Here is a 19,000-nt window from a genome sequence, read left to right as displayed (position 1 = left end):
ACTAACTATGGAAATAAGTAGGGTTGGGTATCTTTTGAATTGCAAATCCAGTGGCAAAACCACGAAGCAACCGGAGCCTCTTACCTTACACACACAACAATTCTTACAGTACAACAAGTGCCTGGATCTGATTCGGTCCAGGTAGTATATTATGTTGGTTCCTGGTACCCAACCCTGGAGTGAAGTCATTGAGTTCATGTTTGCCTGCCCCCAGAGGGGGGGGAGAGAGAGAGGGAGAGAGAAAGAGAGGGGGGAGGGAGAGAGGGAGAGAGGGGGGGGGAGAGAGGGAGATAGAGGGGGGGAGGGGGAGAGGGAGAGGGGGAGGGAGAGAGAGGGGGGAGGGAGAGAGAGAGGGGGGGGGGAGAGGGAGAGAGCGAGGAGGGAGAGAGAGAGAGGGGGGGGGAGAGGGAGAGAGCGAGGGGGGGAGAGGGAGAGAGGGGGGAGGGAGAGAGAGAGAGAGAGAGGGGGGGGAGAGAGGGAGAGAGGGAGAGAGAGGAGACAGAGAGAAAGAGACAGAAAGAGAGAGAGAGAGGGGGGGAGAAGGAGAGAGAGAGCGAGGGAGAGAGAGTCCGTCCAGAGGAGGATTCCCTCTATGCTCGTATAGCCTCTGGCGATAATCTAACATTAACCACAATCATTTAACTGTGAGACATGGAGACCCTCGCCTCTCTCCGAGGACAGTGAAGTGGCTGCATAGATCTCTTTGTCCTTGAAAAAAGGACCCGGTGAAACGCAGCCTTATACCCTCCACAGCGGTCACCGCCTTACCCTACACACCGGTCCTGTGATCCAGAAGACCTGGCGGGGGGGGGGGTCCTGTGTTGCAAAGTAACATTTTTGTGGCTTCTGTTACTTACCGCCAAAGAGCACAAGCGTATAGAGCAAAATACCTCCACAACCAGAGGGGGGTTATTGGAGTCTGCATGGCTCTGGTTTCCGAGCTCCTCTGCTGGGGTGGGTTCTCGTCGAACGTGTGTCCTGGGGGTGTAAGGGGGTCTTCCTTTTGGTTACGTGATACTGATGGCTGGAGCAATTTCCCCCCTTTGCTAACAGCCTCTGAGGCGAACACATAAGAGGGCCGGCTGACTAATGAACTAATGCATGTGCTCAAGGGGGGGTTTGCAGTGATTTGGTTCAGGTGTAGAGAGAGAGACAGACGTTTGTCTCTGAAAGTCAACAGAGGACATAGTTACCCGTTTAGCAGCCCGTCGGTGTGGGTTCACTGTAACCTTATATCCCATGGCATTTTCTTTTTTTTTTAATCATTTGAAAAAAATCTACACACAATGGCCTCGCGTATCAATATTCCCACACGTGTAAAGGGTTAAAAAGGTGTATTAAATACCGTGGCCCCCGATTTAGTTAAAACACAGAATATGCTTCTGTTTCAAGAGGCTCAGTGTGATCTAATTTGAACCCTTTCACTACCACACTACAGAAGGTTAATAATCCTTTCACTACCACACTACTGACTGTTCTGTAGTAGTGTGGCAGTGTGTTGAGATCAGAGGCTCTGTGTAGGATTGTTAGTAAACTGTCTAACTGTACATATGGCTGTTTACACTAGTAACTGTTTACCTGCATATATAATTGTCTCCACCAGTGATTGTCTAGTTCAGGGGTGGCCAACCCGCGGCTCGCGAGCCGCATGCGGCTCTTTGCCCGTCAATGTGCGGCTCTTCCATCCATACAAAAAAAAAAAAAAAATTTAAATTTTTTTTTTACTTTTTTTTTTTTTTTTACTTTTTTTTACGTCACTCATTCCATAAGGACGTAGAATAAACATTTACATTTTTTTTTAAATGGTCCATTTGCATGTTCTTGGTATCTGAATCTAGGGACATATATGGATCAGTGTCAGAAATAGTGTGTCTGTTACTAGGCTTGAGTAAATTGTAATGAACCAAAGGAGAATATCATTCTATTTAAAAAAGAATTATCTTTGACTGTGAATAACACCATGCTAAAATTGACCAGACCTGAAAAATCTAAGCAAATGAATAAAGGGAAGATGATTAAACAGAAGGTTTTGTAGATACAGTACTGAATTCTGCATCTTTTTTATAATGTAAATTTCTCCACCATTTTTCATCATATTGCAACACCGTTTTTTGCAAGACATTCACAGAAAGGTAGAGAAACGAACTGCGTTCTGTTTTATGGCAATAACGTTCAGGTTTGTGGGAGATAATCCGAAAAAATAAGAGAAATTAAAAAGTAAATCCAGAAGTCAGATGATTGACAGGGGCTGGTGTGAGCTGGGTAGGGTAGTTTTTCGAAATTTGAAAGCCCTGAGTCTCTTCCTTCAAAAGACTACACTCACTTTTGGCTGTGCCACTTCCTCCTGTCAATATGCGCCGGTTTCCGACTCAATGCCCTGAGATTTCTATAATCTTATATTTCACTAATAACAGTTAAAATAATTGGTAAACAAACGTAATGCTGAAAATATACACTTTTACTGTATATCTCGGGCTTAAGAGGTTAACCTGTGAGGCCCAATTAAAAGAAATTAGCAACTTCAGAGGCCAGAGGGTGGGACATATAAACACATTTACTATAAAATAGCATTGTGAGGCTGAACAACAGGACCAATTGACTATACATGTGCTTAAAGGGGAACTATCTTATAAATGGCCTTTTTCAGTGTTTACCATTGTTTCTTAGCTATGTGGACTTATATTAATAGGATATATGTCTCTAATTCTCATATTGGCGCATTCTTCCAATTCTCCTCTCACAATATTCACCCTCACTGAACTGAGTCATCTGAAAATGTGCATATCTGTGATGTCAGAGATTTCTCAGCTGCATAATAATATGGCAGTTGATGTGGCAGTTGGCACCAGGCCACACAGTGGTTGGCGCCCAGCCTCAAAACGGCTTAAGATCTTGAGGTAGAAACATTTGGTTTTTAGTACTTGATTAGAAATACAAAACAATGAATTTTTTTTGGAAAAAAACCTAGGTGTTCCATAGACTCACAGGAATTGTGTAAAAGTGCCCAAATAGTGAAAGAAATAGTAAAATAGTTCCCCTTTAAAAATTTTTAAATAAACATTATTTTTTTAAATGGCTAAAAGTGATTTTGTAATTTTGCAACCGTGGGTCTCACAGGGTACTTTTAACCCTGTGAGGCCCAAATAAAAAAGACATTAGCAACTTCAGAGGCCAGAGGGTGAGACCTATAAACACATGAAGGGTGCCGTGACTGAAAAAAAAGGTTGAGAAACGCTGGTATATGGTGTGGCTCTTTGTGGTACCACAGTCATTTTTGTGGCTCTTAGTCTCTGACTGGTTGGCCACCCCTGGTCTAGTTGTATATATATCTGTTCCCACCAGAGGGCGCTCTAGGCGGAGCCACCCAGGTACTCTACCTCATGGCAACTATAAAAGGAAAGGTATCCACCCCTTTCGTTCTCTCCCCCAATGTCTCTCAGAGAGAGAAGACTTGTGTTACTGCTGCTTACCATGTGAATAAAAGAAGGCACGCCAGTTCAGGCTCAAGATAGAAACCATGCCTCTTGACCACATTATTGTCGCCCTATAGTTGAATTCTGTCAACACAGTGAAAGGGTTAACCTTCTGTATCGTCGCAGTGAAAGGGTTAAATGGTGTGGTAGCGCGCGGTAGTGAAAGGGTTAAGTAGAAATGAGTTTTGAAAATTGAAAACACCACGTTCTAAAACATGTTGCGTATATTGACGTTATTGTGTGCTTTGATAAATGAGCTTCTCCCCCATCCTTCTGTGGTTCCGCCAGCGTCCATGTCAAGTACCAGCGTCGGGTTTCTCTCCGTCTTTGTACTCAGCCGGGCCTCTCCGGGCCCTTTCCCTTTACAGTCACTTTGACCTTTGACCTTTTTTAACGCTCCCCGTCTCTCTCCCTCCCTCCCTCCAGACCAGGGCGCGGAGAGGCCGGAGACGTGCCGAGGGGCCGCTCCCCCCATCTACGGGGGCAACGGGGAGCTACTGTCCCCCAGGCTGGGGGTGCTGGGGGCGGGCATGGGCCTGGGCCTGCACGGGGGCGGAGGGCGAGCTGGTGTCTCCCCTGCTGATGGCCCCGGTGCACATCGACCCGTCCTGCCTGCCCCCGGAGCTCCTGAAGGAGGTGCAGCACGTGGTGATCGCCCCGGAGCAGCTCCTGCTCCACCTCCACCAGGTCATCGGCAGAGGTCAGTCACCGGCGACCCTAGAGGTCACATAGAGTCAAAGTCAAGGTCAGCTTTATTGTCGCTTCTCATAATGCGCAAGACATACGGAGAAAGGACATTACGTTTCCCCCTTCCCACGGTGTATATAAAAAAAAATCTAATATAAACAAAAAGTATAGGACACTATAAACATAAGTAACATATGGGACACGATGTGCATACACTATACAGGACTATATATACAGTATAAACTAGGGGTGGGAATCGCCAGAGACCTCACGATGCGATACTATTGCGATACTAAATATATCGCGATACGCTGAGTATTGCAAAAAATAATTAAAATGTAATTTATTACCTTTTTTCAACTGCAAAGTAAAACTTTGTCAACATGTTTTATCTAATAAAATAAAGTTCAGTCTGTTCATCTCACTTCAAATTTTTTTATTGCAGAACATGGTATTTTCTCAAGCAGACAAATGTAAACACTGTAATCTGTGTTGCATGTACCTGATAAAACTGAACTGTTTGTATTACAGTCATATTCCAACTTAACTGAATGCACATGTGTGCGTGTGTGTGGACTACTGTACTATTACAGGTATTGAAATGAACAATGCAACTTCCTTATACAAACATAAAAAAAAAAAAAAAAAAAAATGAATAATTAAATATCGATACAGTATCGCCACGCAAAGTATCGCGATACTACTACGTATAGATTTTTTTCCCCCACCCCTAGTATAAACGGTGGCAAAAAGAATTATGATTGAAATAAATATAGGAGGCAAAAGAGAACTTAGTGCAAATCTTTTTTTAGCAGCAGTGGTACTTAAGTATAACTGATAAATAATGGCAGTAGAATACAATAATGTCAGTAAAGTGGCAGTGAGATGATAGATATGGCAGTAAACTAATATAATGTAAACTAAAATAAATAATGGCAGTAAAGTAAAGTGGCTGTGAGTTTGTGAAGTGGCAGTGTGTGTCTGTAAGAGTCTTACTACTAATCGTAAATGGTAAATTTATTTATATATCGATTTGATCCAATTAAGTTCCTTCACATTCACTCACACATTCACACACCGATGGCAGAGGCGACCATGCAAGGTGTCAAACCTGCACATCGGGAGCAATTAGGGGGTTAAGTGTCTTGCTCAAGGACACTTCGACACGCTACCCCGGGGAGGGGCGGGAATCGAACCGGGAACCTCAGATCGGGTTACCACCGGCTCTACCTCCTGAGCCACTGTCGCCCCAACTTACTAGTTACGCTGCTGGCCAGTATGACTACGACCGTACTTTATACCTGTATCACTGTACATATTAATACTACAACTCTGTACATACATCTGATCAGCAATACACTCAGTAGTACACATTTATATATGTTATACCCAGTTGAATCACCTGTACATTGTATATTACTTATTGCACTTTATTGTTACATTTGCACTCTGGTTCGATGCCAAAGTAATTTTTTCGTTGTACTGTACTTGTGCTGTATGATTGGCAATACATTTGAATCTAATCTAATCTAATCTATAACTTAAGAAATAAATATAGTGGAGGCAACACTCTATAATAACCTTATTCCAATGTATTAACTTCTTATTTGTAATTTGCGAATATAAATATAGTGGCGGTAACACTTTATAATAGAGAAAATGATATAGAATCTGCATACTGCTCCAAAAAACCTTTAATTTATAAAATAAAATAAAATAAGAAAACACATACACACACACACACACACACACACACAAACACACTAGGATTCACACACCTGCGTCCTGCTGTAGAGCCTGATGAGGATTTAAATGGTGATTTAAAAGCCACAGGCATGACACTGTGCAAAGCTAGAAGTCAATCCCACAAAGAACTTAATTGCCCACATTATCAAACCGCAAGTATGACATTCAGACGTAAAATCACCTTATATTGTGTGGTTTTAAGTAGGCTGCTCACAAGCCTATAGTGTATCAAATTCAACACAAAGTTGGAGAGAGAGAGAGTAAGCTTCCATATCCCCATAGCGATGGGACAATGTCACAACCCCCCCCCCCCCCCCCCCCCCCACACACACACACACACACACACACACCCACTCCCCCCTCCCCCTTTGAATAAGCCCTCAGAGAAAAGAGCCTCTGGACTCTGAAGCTCTTTTTATTTTTTTGGATGATTTGTTTCCCGGCTAGTATTCCGAGGCGACATTGTTTGGAGCCCCCCCCCCCGCAACCCGACACCCTCGCCCATCTGGGCAGGCCGTGATTGGGGAGCAGCGGAGCGGCTTCTCCACGCTCGTTCATTCTGACACCCCCTTGCAAATCTAAGGGGTGCAGCCCTCGGGTCTTTAAAAAGAGGAGATATAATTCAATAATGGCATAATAAGTCAGACGCAGTGGGGGGGGGGGGGGGGGGGGGGGATATTAGCTCTGTTCCTGTTATTAATGAATAATCCCCGGGGTGCTAGGTTCCCTGCGGTAAGGAGATTTAGTGCGAGGGTGACGGGAACTTGAGTGAATTAACGTGTCCCGCAAGTTGAATAATAACAATAACTTACTGACTAATGCTGACTAATGCATTCTGCCGTGGTCGCTCCCTGCAGGTCACTTTGGCTGCGTGTTTCACGGGACTCTGCTGCAGCCGGACGGGCAGAAGCAGCACTGTGCCGTCAAGTCCCTGAACCGTGAGTACGGGGGCCTTTAATTAAAGGGGAACGCCACCTAAAATGAAGAGTGATAATTAGGGATGTCCGATATTATCGGCCTACCGATATTATCGGCCGATATCGGCATTAAAATGTGATATCGGAAAATATCGGTATCTGTCATTTTTTTTTTTTTTTTTTTTTTTACATTTCTATAACCTTTATTTACCCAGGCAAGCAAGTAAGAACAAATTATGATTTTATTTATTGTCAAAAGTATGCATAATGTTGTGTTAATTCCACAACAAGAGATATGTAATGTTAATTACCTGAAATTATTCAATTTTTTGGAGGGGGGAACCCTGGATATATCGGTATCGGTTGATATCGGTATCGGAAATTAAGAGTTGGACAATATCGGTATATCGGTATCGGTAAAAAAGCCAATATCGAGCATCCCTAGTTGTAATGTTGTCTCCATGGCCCGGCGAGAAAGTTCAGTCGATATTACTGTATGTTGTGAACATGAGCCGCCAGTGTTGTAGTCGAGTCACTAAATCTCGAGTCCGAGTCGAGTCTCGAGTCCCCCAGTGTTCGGGTCCGAGTCACTAAATCTCGAGTCCGAGTCGAGTCTCGAGTCCCCAGTGTTCGGGTCCGAGTCCGAGTCACCAAAGAAGAGCCCGAGTCGAGTCCCCCCCCCATTACCCGAGTCCAAGTCCTCAAGGTTGAGTCTGAGCTCATGTCATACAAATAAGAAAAGGTCTACATTAAACATACACAATGACAAAGCGGTCACCGTTTCAAAACGAGTTTATTTACTTTGTGACACAATAGCCAAACAAATGCATCAATATCTTATGCCAAATGATTAGGGCATATAACAAAAAAAACTGAAAAACTAAAAATGTATTTATACTTACATCATAACATTGCAAGTAAATATGACAAAGGACTAGTACACACACAGAAACATAATACTTACATCATAACATTACAAGTAAACATGACAAAGGACTAGTACACACACAGAAACATAATACTTACATCACAACATTACAAGTAAACATGACAAAGGACTAGTACACACACAGAAACATAATACTTACATCACAACATTACAAGTAAACATGACAAAGGACTAGTACACACACAGAAACATAATACTTACATCATAACATTACAAGTAAACATGACAAAGGACTAGTACACACACAGAAACATAATACTTACATCATAACATTACAAGTAAACATGACAAAGGACTAGTACACACACAGAAACATAATACTTACATCACAACATTACAAGTAAACAGGACAAAGGTCTAGAGACGTGGACTAGTACATATACACACACAAGACAAGCTCCAATATCAACTATGTGAAATAGCTCAGAATACCTAACTGTACGCTACTATATGCCCACACATATGTTCATACACACCTAATTTAACAACTGGCTAAATTGATGTTGATACGTAATGATGTTGTTGATGCCTAGTCCCAATACAGAGTGTTTGACCTCATAATTGTAACTCACTTTCACAATCACATTTGAAAAGCATAAAAAAAACTACTTTCACTGTAGTGTTCTCTATTCTGGAGACAGAAATGTTACCTGTTACCTCAGAACAATCCCATGGGCGTTGTCAGTGTCTCAGACTAACAGGCATAACATGTATGAATTATTAAACTGCTCGCAGTTCCCCCTTAATGGATGATTCATCATGGTGCTCCAATTGCCCCCCCCCCCCGTCAATAAGGTGCTTTGTGTTGTGTCTGACGGTATTGTCAGTTCTGTATTGATTTCCCTGTGATTACACGACCGAAGGATATCTTGTATTTGTATTGAGTAATGGAATAGTCCATACGTTTGACAAATCTGTAAAATTGAGCCTCCCATGTTTCTGTGCTTCTGCAATTAAATAGAGTCACGGAGAAGGACGTCCAGGGTTTATTAAAGACCGTTGGAAGAATATTGGATGACCAATCTTATTGTGATGTCAGAGATGTGCTCATTTTCCAGAAATAATGTAACCTCATTCAACATGATAATAAAAAGACTAATTGACTAAATAAGGTCTTAAATATCTAGTCTTAACTATCTAAGCCCCAGTAACCCATTAGTTGAATACTATAACTCATTCAGCATGATAATAAAAAGACTAATTGATTAGATAAGGTCTTAACTATCTAAGACCCAGTGACCCATTAGTTGAATACTATAACTCATTCAGCATGATAATAAAAAGACAAATTGACTAAATAAGGTCTTAACTATCTAGTCTTAACTATCTAAGACCCAGTGAGCCATTTGTTGAATACTGTATTGGGGGTGACAGTGGATCAGGAGGTAGAGCAGTCGTCTGGTAATCGGAAGGTTACTGAACATTGTTACTCAGCTGATAGAGTTGTGCCCTTCCTGTACAGAACTTGTAAGTTGCTTTGGATAAAAGCGTCAGCTAAATGACTAAATGTAAATGTAAATGTAAGGTTCCCGGTTCGATTCTGGCTCCTCCCGGGCAGTGTGTCAAAGTGTCCTTGAGCAAGACACTGAACCCCTAACTGCTTCCGTTGAGCAGGTCGGCACCTTGCATGGTTGCCTCCGCCGTCGGTGTGTGAACGCGTGAGTGAATGTGGTGAATGTAAGACATTCACCCAGTTGTAAAGCGCTTTGGTTAAAACCGCTACATAAATGCAAACCATTTGACCATTTTACAAATAACTCATTTATTCATTATGATAATAAAAGGTCTAATTGACTAAATAACTATCTAAGACCCAGTGAAGACCCGTTCCTGTACAACGTCTCAACAACAGAAATAAGGTCTAACCGCTCGCCTGCCACAGGTCCGGGTTGAATTGGGGCTGAACGTCCAGCGGTACCTCCCTCCCGCTTGGTCAGTCGTCCCTACAAACACAGTTGGCAGTGTTTGCAGGTGGGAAGCCGGTGGAGTATCAGTCCTGGGCCCCGTTCCCCGTACCTGGATAACTGAGTTAGCCGGATAACTTTCGGTCAAGCCTGACTTAAGCCGGACCTTCCCATTCCCCGAAGCTCGATTGTCTAAATCACCATGACAACAGATCAAAAAGTTTGAGCCTGGTCGGGAGCAGGGTTAACTTCAGTTAGCCGGATGAACCATGGCCACGCCCCCGCAAAGAAGTGACAGCTCGTTTCCTGAAATGATTCTCACAGTCTAGGATCTGCATTATACCATTCTGAATTACGTTTTTGTGCTCCATTCTTCCAGAGGGGGCTTTTGAAATGTAAAATAGACCCAAAATGCTGATACTAAATTCACTTTGTCCTAAATAATGCACGTTATATATACCGTGGCGCTCGCTAGGTGCGATGTACACATTATGTGGTTATTTTAACAACGCGCAGCATTGCAAATGTGAATCCCGCGGGGATATCCTTAATGATTGAAACCTATCGCTCGTTTGGCTCTGATTCCTTTCATATTCTCCGCTGTGGATGAGGAGCGAGGAAGGAGAGGAGCGCCTGGATTTTGTTTCATTCAAGCATAAAATTGAAGTGTCTATGCGTGGATTGTGGATTTTGTGTGATATTGTAACTGGGATTAAAATGTCTGATGAGATGCGCTGTTTGACGGATTTGAGAAATTGAATGAGCCGTTGACGTCACATTAATGCATTTGAGAATAAAGAGATAAAACTTCATTCAAAAGAAAAAATATTCTAAACACGGGTCTCTCGTTCATTAATGTATAAACAATGAATCTATCCCGTCTGGCACAGTGGCGCAGCGGTAGTGCTCAAACCTGGCAACCGGGCGACCGGTGTTCGAAACCCCGCGTTTCCAATATAATTTTTTGGAATATAATATTAATGATTATACGCAAAAGTAGCCTAGTTTTAAGTTAAAATATTATAAATCTACATGCATTGAGGATGTCATTCTTTATATAGCTCTCAACGTGCACCAAATTGAATTATTCCTACATTGCAAAAAGAAGGAAAAGACTAGGATTCGAACCCCGGTCGTCTGCGTGAAAGTCAAAAGAAGACACCGTTACACCACAGTGCAGATAAGTAAAAGATCCACCATACATCAATCAATGGGTAAGAGAGCCGTATCCTTATTCTGTATAACAGTTTAACTAATTATTTTCGCTAGCAAGATCTCATTTGATTATTCAATCCATAAACCTACTGCCAGCAGGCAAGTTTAAAGAAATATAATCTGATTGATTGAGGTAATGAGGGACTTAAAATTAGCCTATAGATAACGCATTTAACTTGTCGGCGAGGCGATTGAGCCGTACTGCAATCTGATAATAAAGTTTTAAATCAATTAATCAATCAATGCCGTTAGAAAATCAGGATCTCTGCTATCGATAAGTGCTGGCTTTTCAACTGAAGCGGCCGCGCGCACTTATCCTGGGTCTCAAGTCTGGTTCGAGTTAACGAGACTGAATCCACCTTCGAGGAACAGGAAAATCCCGGCTTCAAACATCGGGTTAACTGAATCTGGATAATGGGACTCTTGATCGACTTAGTTGAACCAGGTACGGGGAATAGGGCCCTGGTCGTTGCAATAGCGACTCCTACTGGCATGTTCATCAGGGTGGGGATCTGGGAGGAGACAGCGTGAACCTCCACTTGCGTTCCATTCTCCCAGTGAAACTTCTCGCTGTCGGGTGAAAAGAAGCTGCTGGTGACTCCAGGTGTATCAGAGGAGGCATGTGATGATCTACACCCTCCCCGGACTGACATCAGGGTAGCGCAACGGCCAGGAAGGGAATTGACATAACAACAAAATTGGGGAGCAAAGTAAAAAGGCAGAGATTACCCAACCTGCCGTTAACCCAAACCCACACGCTCCCATCCGAGTGTAATAATTGTTCAACTTTCTGTCGTCCGATGTCCATTCAAATCACATAGCTCCCGTATGACATCACATCACATCAATAACATTAGAGGAGCGTATCTTATCGGAAGGTCCTCCTGAGCGAGCTCCTCGGGGGAGTGCCCCGTCGGAGACGATGCTGACGGATGGGCTGCCGAGGGCGCGGATGGCATTAGGCTCGTCCCTAATCGTGTAACATGTCACTTTGACCAGAGAGATTAATGCTGCCTGGAGATATGAGGCAACGCTACATGGAGGGGAACTATAGGACAGGAGGACCCACCGCTGTGTCCGTGGATGGGTTTGGGGGTTCTGAGGGAGGTCAGTGTGTCTCCTGAGATCTGTTATTGGACTTGTCATTGAGTCATTGAGTTCAGTGGCTTGGCATTGTGTGTGTAGTGATTTCCCAAGGCACCCTGTCATTGTCTCTGTTGGTTCGGTTGGTTTTCTGCTCACCGTTGTGCTAAAGCAACAGAGATGGTGTAATCTTTTGTCGTAGCCTGACCGATAGATCGATAGATCGATAGATAGATAGATAGATAGATAGATAGATAGATAGATAGATAGATAGATAGATAGATAGATAGATAGATAGATAGATGGATAGATGGATAGATGGATAGATGGATAGATGGATAGATGGATGGATAGATGGATAGACTTTCTCAATTCCACAGGGAGAATGTCGTCAGCAAGACAGATATATAGACAAAACGTGAACATACTCATATAATTCCATCCCAGAAATTTCTTTCTGCCTCTAGACTAGTGTAACCTCAAGTGAGTTAGTGAAAAGGCTAATCAGCTGTTTTCTGTGGACATAAAGAGATTCCAGGTCTAACCAGATTATAGCATATAGCCACGAGGCTAAAGTGCACTGACACCAGAGGCAGTGATGGGATTGGCTAATGGGAATGTGGTGGAGGTCGGAGGTCACTGCTGAACCTGCTCAGACTGTCTGGAGACTAGATGATGTAGGGTCCTGATGATGACTGTAGCTGGAGGGGCTGAGACTGGAGGGGGGGCTGAGACTGGAGCAGGAGGGGCTGCGACTGGAGGGGCTGAGACTGAGGCAGGAGGGGCTGAGACTGGAGGGGCTGGAAGGGCTGAGACTGGAGGGGCTGGAAGGGCTGAGACTGGAGCTGAAGGGGCTGAGACTGAGACTGGAGGGACTGTTTTAAAGGTTTCATACAGTTTTGGAAAAAAGACACTGGAAGGAAATAATAATTAATAATAATAATTAATTGCATTTATATACCGCTTTTCTAGCCTCCTAACAAGCAGGCAGAAAAGTGGCAACGTTTTGCAAAGCTTTATACTTTATACTTATAGCACATGCACAAGTCTGGTCTCAGAATGGATAACATTCTGAAGTTAATAATGCAAAAAAAGATAATCACTTCTAGTGCTAATGAAATAGAGTAACAGAGGTTTGAACTTGAGCTGAACTTGAACTTGTGTACTCACATTTGTCTTTAGTGGTTGCAAGATTCCAGATTCCATTATTCCAGCATAGAGGTATGAGCTGGAAAACACTGCTGTTCCATAGCCTGAAGTCTTATGTAGTACATTTTATAAAAATCCGTTCAGAAATGAGTCTTTGAGAGAGGTTTTAGTAAACCGGGAAAAAAAAGAAAGAAATAGTTCCAAAATCCATTTCTGCCATCCACCTCCGCGCGTTGTGTAGTCTGAGTCACAACTGATTTTCGCTCGTCAACTTTCACCTAGTTCCTATATTCGCACCCCCCCCCCCCCCCCCCCCCCCCCCCCCCCCCATGGGGTATCATTCGAAGCGGACACTCGTTGGCTACAACATTGACCAATCATTTTCGCTGGTCAGTTCTTGAGTGTATACTGTCCGACGTGGCCATTTGAAGCACAGCCTGTAAAAAGACGCTCGCTTGACATATCGTCATGTAACTCGAGAGCCGAGGCACGGAATCGGTCGAGTGAGGTGGCAAATAGATGCTTCGAACGGTATATTCTATGTTCGGCGAAAAATGCAGCCCGAGCCGGTAGACGCTCGCAAAGTGCAGTGACATGCACGCAAGTGCTCGCGGGGACATATACGTCTCGATGCGTGTTAAGAGGCTAGACACTCAAAGCGCTTTACAATGTAGGGTGGAAATTGCCTCCTCCACCACCACTGGTAGCACCCAACCTTGGGCTACGCACGCTCAATGGCTGCCATACACTGGCACCAGGCACACATCACACTACTCAGCTTCTTCCCCCAGGCCATCAGAACACTGAACAATGATCTCTCCACACACAAGCACACATGAACACACACACACACACACACACACACACACACACACACACACACACACGCACACACACACACACAACCACACACACACACACACACACCACACTTTCTGCACTCTCTCACACACAAACACACTACAGGTCACTTTAGGAAAAAGCAAAGGTCACTTTAAAAAACATAACTGTTTTTGTATAGTATAGTTAGTATAGTATAGTATAACATAACTGTATATTGTATAGTATATTGTATAGTAGTGTATATAGGACTCATTACCTTTCATTCATAAGCTTAGCATTGTATTGTATTTTATCTTAGTATCTTGTCTATTTTATTATCTATTCTATGTTATTCTATTATTATTTGTATTCTTGCACAATCAAGGCAGGCATGGCCACCTTCATTTCACTACGTGTCTCGTGTATGTATGTGACAAATAAATCTCTTGAATCTTGACAATGGCTGAAAGGCTCATTGATATCAGTCAATTAAGGGGAAGGGATGATTAGGTGGCCTTGATGTCAGAGACCTGATTGGGAATTTGGCTAGGAACGTCGGGGAACCCCCTACTCTTTGCGATAGGCGTCCTGGGTTCTTTAACGACCGAATTCAGTCAGAACCTCGGTTTAGCGCCTCAGTCAAAGGACGGCACTCGCAGCTGTACGGTGTCCCTATCACCATAACAGGGTCATTGTTATTGACAAGTCCAGAGGACAGAGTGCCCCCTGCTCCTGATGTAAACAAGACGAAAGTCTTTCTCTGGTCTGCATCCCCTTAACAATTGTGTGTATTGAGCTGTACTGTATTGTACCCATTCTGCAATCTGTTAATACAATTTTCAATCAATCAATCAATCAATCAATCAATCAATCAATCAATCAATCAATCAATCTGGACAACAACACCACTATCCGACAGCAGCCTTGACCGGGGCTCGAACCGGTGATCTTCCGCTCTACTCATGTAGCTGAAATAGCTGTGCATTGTTGTTAGCATTAGCCGTAACGCTGATGGAATGCGCTGGTGGAAATCACACTGGTTGTCTTATGTGGTCGTGGGAATGCAAAGTTCCACGGCTCAAAAGAATGAATGGGTTCCAATTCAAATGTTCTCATGTACAAATTGGAGGGGAAACTATAGGCGAAACACTGCTGGATTCTTAGCGTGTTCAGCGGTTCGGTTTGTGACCCTATAGTCCTCATTAGGATCAGTTTGTCAGTAACAGTGAATGCATGCATTGAAAGACAACTCCTCCTGACTCCTCCCCCTCTCTGTGGACCTCCTACCTCCCGCCCCCTCGAACCTCCTCTGTCTTTCTCTCCATTTAAACCATCCCCCCCTCTGACCTCCCTTTCTTCTCCCTACATTCCTATTCTCCCTCCTCCTTCTCCTCCCTCTTCTCCTTCCTCCTCCTCCTCTTCTTCCCTCTCCTCCTCCTCCTTCATCCACCCTTCCTTCGACTGTCTTTTATCCCTTCTTTACCTGCCCCCGTCTCCTTCTCTCCCTCCCTCCCTCCTCTCTCCTCCTCTCCCCTCCCACCCCAGGCATCACAGACCTGGAGGAGGTATCTCAGTTCCTGAAGGAGGGCATCATCATGAAGGACTTCAGCCACCCCAACGTCCTCTCCCTGCTAGGCATCTGCCTTCCCCCGGTGGGCTCCCCGCTGGTGGTGCTGCCCTACATGAAGCACGGAGACCTGCGCAACTTCATCCGTGACGAGGGACACGTAAGGCCACCGCCACATTGTTCATCCATTCATCATTCATTCATCATTCATTCATTCATTCATTCATTCATTCATTCATTCATGCAAACGATTACAACACTGTTCACCTAACATTGCACCACACACTCACTACAATAATGTTTTTTCCTCCATCCAACAGCTTGCTGCACATTCTACATACACATTACTGTATTTCCCACGTTTCCAAGCAAGCTATGATTGATTGATTGATTTAATTTATTGGATCATTCATAAAAGATACGTATAAATCTGCCCAGCAGGAATACATACATTTAAAAAATCATCAAGATTAAAAACACAATAAAGCCCAAGGCTTATAGTTATTTCCATTGTGGACCTCTGGGGGGTGGGGTATGGTGGACCTCTGGGGGTAGGGGGTGGGGTGGGGTATGGTGGACCTCTGGGGGTAGGGGGTGGGGTATGGTGGACCTCTGGGGGTAGGGGGTGGGGTATGGTGGGCAGTGGGCTGGCAGAACCAGTATAGCTACTCTGAAGCTCAAATACAAAAATACAAAAACAAACCACACAGTTTCACTACATTAAACAAGTCAAAGCCAAATACACAATCAAATTAAATTAATCTACAGCATTCCCCGTCAGTCCATCTAATTAATAATAAAATCAAAGATCCATCTGTAAACACACATTACACTATCAGTTTTAACAACTCATCCTTCCTATAGCTTCTATGAGAATCAAATAGAGGCAGACGCTAACCACTTTTTCAAAGCGGTCTTAAAGCTTCTTTCCGTAGCCATTGTACTCTCTATTCAACCGTTGGACCATTCGAGCCTTGTGTTGTCTTTATTCCAGAACCCCACGGTGAAGGACCTGATGGGCTTTGGTCTGCAGATGGCCAGAGGGATGGAGTATCTGGCCAGCAAGAAGTTTGTCCACAGAGATCTCGCCGCCAGGAACTGCATGTGAGTTTGTCTGTTTGCTTGCTTGCATCTCTTTTAGCTCAATGGCTAGTCAGTCCATATGTTACAATCATTAGAAACATACATGTATACAGACGTACATGGTCATGGGGAGACAGTGGCTCAGGAGGTAGAGCAGTCATCTGGTAACGCGGAGTAGTAGTAGTAGTAGGTGCTCTTTGGATTAAATCCGGGGTAGGATTCGTTATAGTTATAAAAAAGTTGAAATCCAAGGCAGCTCTACAGGTTTTAAAATGCCTTTATTTTATGGCTCACATTATTTAGAGAATTTAAAATAAACCGACATGTTTCGACCTACACAATACCCTGATGAAGGCCCTGTGTAGGCCGAAACATGTCGATTTATTTTAAATTCTCTAAATAATGTGAGCCATAAAATAAAGGCATTTTAAAACCTGTAGAGCTGCCTTGGATTTCAATATATATATTTTTTGTATCCACTTTTTCTCCCCTTTTTCTATTTTTCTCCCATCCCAATTTAGCCGTGCCAATTCGTTCCCCCCCTGTCTTGATCGTTGCTCGCATGTGCCCCCCACTGGCCGGTTGTGGGGAGGATAGAAGCCCATCGCATGTCCCCTCCGATACATGTGTAGTGTAATGGGAAATATTAAAGGACAAAACGATGAGCCATTTATATTAATCATTCTGAGTCATTATTTATAATAGAAAAGTTTATTTCACCGTGGCCACAATGAAAGGACAGTTTAAAGTCAGAGACCACATGTTCACACTAGCTCTGGCCATAAAATGACCCAGAGCTCTGGTCAGACATACAATTAAATACATGAAATGACGTAGAAGAAACAAAATGGCTGGTTAGAGAAATTAATAATACGACTATGTTATGGCTATAGCCTGGAAGGAAAACAGCTCCGTCTTACAGTTCCCATAACCTTGGGTTATGGCTCTGAAGAAACACAACCCCGTGACCTATAGTCTGGGCCTTTATAATAGAATACTCATTGTAACGGTCTATGTGGCGTATGGCCTATATGGCAGAACATAGTTTAATACACAAGGATATTCTGAAAGTCAACAGAAATGGCTCCCATCTACAGGAGTTAATAACAATTATTAGGATTATCGTGTGTGTCTTTTAAAGAGACACACACACATTACGCTGATCTCAGTGTAACAGTCTGTAAAATGATAAAACAACACAATGACATGATAATATATTCCACAACAGTAGGCAGCCAGTCGCATCTTTTCACCTGCCAGCGCGGACTCTCATTTGGCGAGGAGTAACGTGTAGGAGGCTCACACTGCCCCCGCCATTTTCCTGTCTCTGCTGTGCAGGCGTCCCCCAACCGACCTGTAGGAGTCGCTGTTTACAACGTCCAGATTACCACCCATCGACTTCCCACCCGCTAACTCTGCCAATTGAGTTAGTATGACGGCCGGCCCAAGCCGGAGGCAACGCCGACAGCCGGATTCGATACCGGTGTCTAATGCGTTGGTGACGAGCGCAATGTCCGCTGGAAAGGCCTCATCTCCTGAACAAAACGAGGTCTATCGCTCTGTGGTTTGATAGAACTGTGATTGACGAAGCAGCGTCCCCGTCTCCGCAGGCTGGACGAGAGCTACACGGTGAAGGTGGCAGACTTCGGCCTGGCCAGAGATGTGTACGACAAGGAGTACTACAGCGTCCACAACAAGAGCGGGGTGAAGCTGCCCGTCAAGTGGATGGCACTGGAGAGCCTCCAGACACACAAGTTCACCCCCAAGTCAGACGTGGTGAGGACACACACACACACACACACACACGCACCCTAACACACACACACACACACACACGCACTCATCTCACACACACACTCTCACACACACACACACACACTTACACAGACACTCACTCTTACAGATACATAAGTTCACCCCCAAGTCAAATATGGCGAGGACACACACACACACACCCTAACACACACACACACACTCACACCCTAACACACACACACCCTAACACACACACACACTCACACCCTAACACACACCCTAACACACACACACACAAACTAACACACACTTACACATACACTCACTCTTACAGATACATAAGTTCACCCCCAAGTCAAATGTGGTGAGGACACACACACACACACACACACACCCTAACACACACACACACACACTCCTAAGCTCAAGTTTCTGTGTGAAGTCGGCGGTGCTAGAGGGTAACAGCGCCGGCGCCCCAACGCCAGGTCATCTGCCACACCCTAACACACACACACACAAACTAACACACACTTACACATACACTCACTCTTACAGATACATAAGTTCACCCCCAAGTCAAATGTGGTGAGGACACACACACACACACACACACACCCTAACACACACACACACACACTCCTAAGCTCAAG

General features: G+C 44.0%; 1 protein-coding gene across 1 annotated transcript in view; it reads left to right on the top strand.

The window, feature by feature from the left end:
• The window catches only part of met (MET proto-oncogene, receptor tyrosine kinase), a gene marked incomplete at both ends in the record, with an annotated part of 44,980 nt that overhangs the window by 14,470 nt on the left and 11,510 nt on the right, over positions 1 to 19,000 (top strand). The window contains 6 exon segments of the mRNA XM_084335089.1: positions 3,900 to 4,017; positions 4,019 to 4,173; positions 6,764 to 6,844; positions 15,491 to 15,672; positions 16,507 to 16,616; positions 18,206 to 18,371. Of these exon segments, the coding sequence (XP_084191215.1) occupies positions 3,900 to 4,017; positions 4,019 to 4,173; positions 6,764 to 6,844; positions 15,491 to 15,672; positions 16,507 to 16,616; positions 18,206 to 18,371 (812 nt within the window).

This window comes from Notolepis coatsorum (assembly GCF_963971535.1).
Source record: "Notolepis coatsorum genome assembly, chromosome: 18".
Lineage (NCBI taxonomy): Eukaryota > Metazoa > Chordata > Actinopteri > Aulopiformes > Paralepididae > Notolepis > Notolepis coatsorum.
Note: the sequence above shows the minus strand (reverse complement) of the source record. Positions and strands in the feature narration are given on the sequence as shown.